This window comes from Camellia sinensis, chromosome 2, assembly GCF_055761805.1.
Source record: "Camellia sinensis isolate YWXY chromosome 2, ASM5576180v1, whole genome shotgun sequence".
In the NCBI taxonomy this organism is placed as follows: Eukaryota; Viridiplantae; Streptophyta; class Magnoliopsida; order Ericales; family Theaceae; genus Camellia; species Camellia sinensis.
Genome location: NC_138962.1, coordinates 33,277,748 through 33,281,520, shown reverse-complemented (window position 1 = coordinate 33,281,520; position 3,773 = coordinate 33,277,748). Strand labels below are relative to the sequence as shown.

Genomic DNA, 3,773 nt, shown 5'->3' with positions numbered 1-3,773 from the left:
CCATATTTTACAACAATCAAGTTTAAGTTCAACTGCCAAATATAAATAAATACATCACCATGCTTGGTTGTGTTTTTTTAAAAACACTTTTCAAAAAATTCTATTTTCTTATTTTTCGTATTTTTTTATTTTTACTGAATTTTTTTAATATTTTAAACAATTTTTTTTTTTTACTTTTTAAGCATACCTAACATAAATATACCTAAAAAGAAAAAAATTTGTGAAAAAAATCTTTTAAAAATTCACTAAATACTAAAAATATAAAAAAATACGAAAATTCAGTAAATTTTTTGTATTTTTATGAATTTATTAAATTTTTAAAATATTTTTTCATAATTTTTTTTTTACTTTTTAGATACATCTAAGGTGCATCTAACAAAGTAAAAAAAATATTTAAAATTTAAAAAATATTCACTAAAAATAAAAAAAAAATACAAAAATCAAAAAATTAAATTTTCAAAAAATTTAATTCAAAAAACTCATACACTTGTTTTTCTAAATTTGCTTTCCCGGGTCCCAAAATTCCCAACCCTTTTTTTACCCCAAGGGACCAAACAGAGCTACAATTTCAAAACCCAGATCTTTCTCACCATCATTCATTCTCAATTCTCAAAAACTATTTAAACCTACTAAAAACACACATTTATACTATAAATTATAAATAAATAAAAAAAAGTTCAAAAAAACATAATAATTAATACAAGTATAATCACAAGGGACCTGTTCTAATCATCTACCCATGATGATGTCGACAATGGTGACGATGAAGAAGATGAAGAGTTTGAGCAGAAATCAAACCCATTATCATCCAATTTTTCCACCACAAAATGACCCAACAAATCTACAGACTCGATCAAATTCTCTCTGCACAAGAACTCATCACTGCAAATTCTCTCCACTTCCCTATCAAATTCATGAACAAACACATGGGTTTTGGCCGCGCCACCTCTCTTGCTCCTCGCCAGCACGGCGGCTGTAAAAATTGCCGCCATTCTTCCCGGCGCAGCAGCGAAGTAGCCTCTGGGACCGTCCACCAAAATTACATCCCAACCCACCTCGTAGATGTGATTTGGGAGATCGTTGATGCCCAATTTACAGTCCGAGAAGAGCAGGTTCTGCACTGGACGACACTCGTTTCTGAGTTGTTCCCGAGCGTGGTCGATGAGGTTGTAGAGATCGCTCACTCTGGTTGTGAATTGAACATCGTAGGCTTCGATTTCTGGGTTTTTCTCTTCGAGCTTGGCAACCATGTAAGCGCTCTCGTGGACGAACACTGTTCGGCCGCGGTTGTTGAGAGAGTTCCAGAGGAGGGTTTCGTGGGTTAAGCCGAAAACAAGGAAGTTACAGTGAGGGCAGCGGCGGAGGACGGCGGCGATGGAGTTGAGCTCGGCGGAGGACATTCGGCCGCCACCGGAAGTGGTGTTGGAGGTGGAGGCGTAGTGGAGGAGGGCGTCGAAGACGGGTTTGGGGAGTTGAGAGGTGGAGGCGGCGGCGGAGGAGGTGGTGGTGGTGATTGTGGCGGTGGTGGTGGGGTCTCTGGTGGTGATCAGAGTGAAAATGACGGCGAAAGTGAAGAAGGAGACGAAAACGAGAATCCAAATACGGTGAGGACTACCTCCATGCTTGTGGATTGAAGGGTGGAGGACGATCAGCTTTGTGCTTCCCTTCATTTTAGAGAGAGAGAGAGAAAGAAAGGTGGTGATGAGAGAGCGAGAGAGACACAGAGAGACTCAGACCAGGTTTTGGATGATTGATTTCATTTTTGTGGTTAGATCTGATTCTGAACGACTGTGACGATGAGCATTGTTATGAATCCTTCAACTGGCAAGACTTTAGGTTGGAAGAGAAGAGGAGAGAGAGAGAGAGAGAAAGAGGAGTGGAGATATCATTGGGCATCTTTATTTTTGGAACAATCGCAACAACAACAACAAAAATAAATATTTTTTAACAAAAATAAAATTTTCATTTTAGCAATTTAAATCTTAATTTATTCACCCATTTTCGTTCGTAAAATAACAGAAAATAGTATTTTAATCATTATACTTAATCTAATATAAAATATTTAAAATATCATTTTATTGAGTTTAATGATTAAAATTCTCAATTTTTTCATTGATTTTACTTAACAAAAATGGACATATAGACTTATTTTGAAAAGTAAGTTAAAAATTGATTTTTTTGACTTTTTTGGATTTTTAAAAAAAATAGAAAGGTGATGTAACTTAAAAAAAATTAAAAAGTAAAAAAAATTGACTTTTAGCCGAGTTTTCAAAATAGACCATAGTTTAAATTGAAAAATATTAAAAAAATTTGAGTTTAAATTTATAAAATAAAAATTTTAAAATTTATTTTATTATAAGACACACACTTTAATTAGTTATTTATATTTTTAATTTACCCTTCATTTTCTGTTTGGATTAGTGAAGAACATAAAACCAATAAATGAAGTTGAGGAAGGGCGAGAAAAATGACTTAGATAGTAGTTAGCTTAGCCTTAATTTGGGATGTGAGTCGACTTTTTAATTTTTTTAGTTATTTTAATTTGAGACTAAAAAATTTCATTTAGAATGAACTTTTTAACTTTTGTAAAAGAAAAAATAAAATAATTATAATTTTAATATAATATTTTATCTTATTAATATTTTAATTTATTTTATCTACTTATGACTAAAATAGTCTCCAACCAACCTCCCAAACATAGCCTTTTAGCATTGTAATTGTAGAATATGGCGTTAAAATCAGGTTAATCAAATATATTGAAGAAGTAGCCAATAATTAAGTGGGAGGGAGGTGGCCATTTTCAGTAAACAGGCATGAAATAAAGGATCTAAATCCAGGTGAGTGGCATCTTTGAGCTATAGCAATAAATGCTTCAATTACCATTATCTACTCTTATGCTGTGTTTGGTTGAGGGATTTAGGGAGGGATTTGGAAAGGGAAAGGGAAAAGGTGTGTGAAACTAGGTGAAATGTATGTGTATTTTATTCACATTTCACCTAACTTTTCCCTTTCCTTTTTCAATTCCCTCCTCAAATCCCCCAACCAAACACAGCGTTACATTTTCTTTTCTTTTTAATTTTTTAAAAATGTAATTTATCCATCTATTTCATATCCAGGCAACAAACAAACACTACTCCTATGTACAAGTTGGAATTTTCAATTCCAAATTTGTGTCTCAAATCTCTTTTTCACTCCTCATGTGCTGCCACCTGTCCTTTGTTAAAAACATAAAAAAAAAAAATAATCCCGCGCAACAAATGTATCTCAATCACATATCAATAATTGAAATGGATCTAGGGCATTGCCGTTGATGCCATGGCATAATTTTCAATCACTCTCCATGAATCCATCAAATCCATGGGATTTTTTTAAATGTAAAAAAACATCCGAGGATATCTAGAATCGATAATTTTACCTAGTGTGAGATTTATAATACCTTCCTCAATTTAGATTCATATCTTTTATCAAATTTAAATTTGGTGAAACGGTATTCTAACTGTTTCACTAAATTAGTATCAAATGAAGAGTCATATTTTTTCATCAAATTAAGGAAGTGTTTAACTTTTCATCAAATTTTGCAGGCAACCGGCTGTCAAACCGGTTGAACAACCAGGCGAACAACCGAATGGACGACCGAATTAGGGAAGATTTGATGAAAATTTCCATTAGGCCGGATGACCGATCAAACGACTAACCAAATTTGATGAACGATTAGAATGCATCATATCAAATCAAACTTTTATTCAAATTTAATAAAAAATTTGAGTAAGCGC

The 3,773-nt window shown here is 33.2% G+C and overlaps 1 protein-coding gene across 1 annotated transcript; it reads right to left on the bottom strand.

Moving 5' to 3' along the window:
* Window positions 1–642: 642 nt before the first annotated feature.
* Window positions 643–1,943, bottom strand: LOC114257690 (protein IRX15-LIKE). Its single transcript, XM_028197469.2, has one exon. It carries the CDS (start codon window positions 1,668–1,670, stop codon window positions 726–728), a length of 945 nt encoding a protein of 314 aa, XP_028053270.2. The 5' UTR covers window positions 1,671–1,943; the 3' UTR covers window positions 643–725.
* Window positions 1,944–3,773: the final 1,830 nt, after the last annotated feature.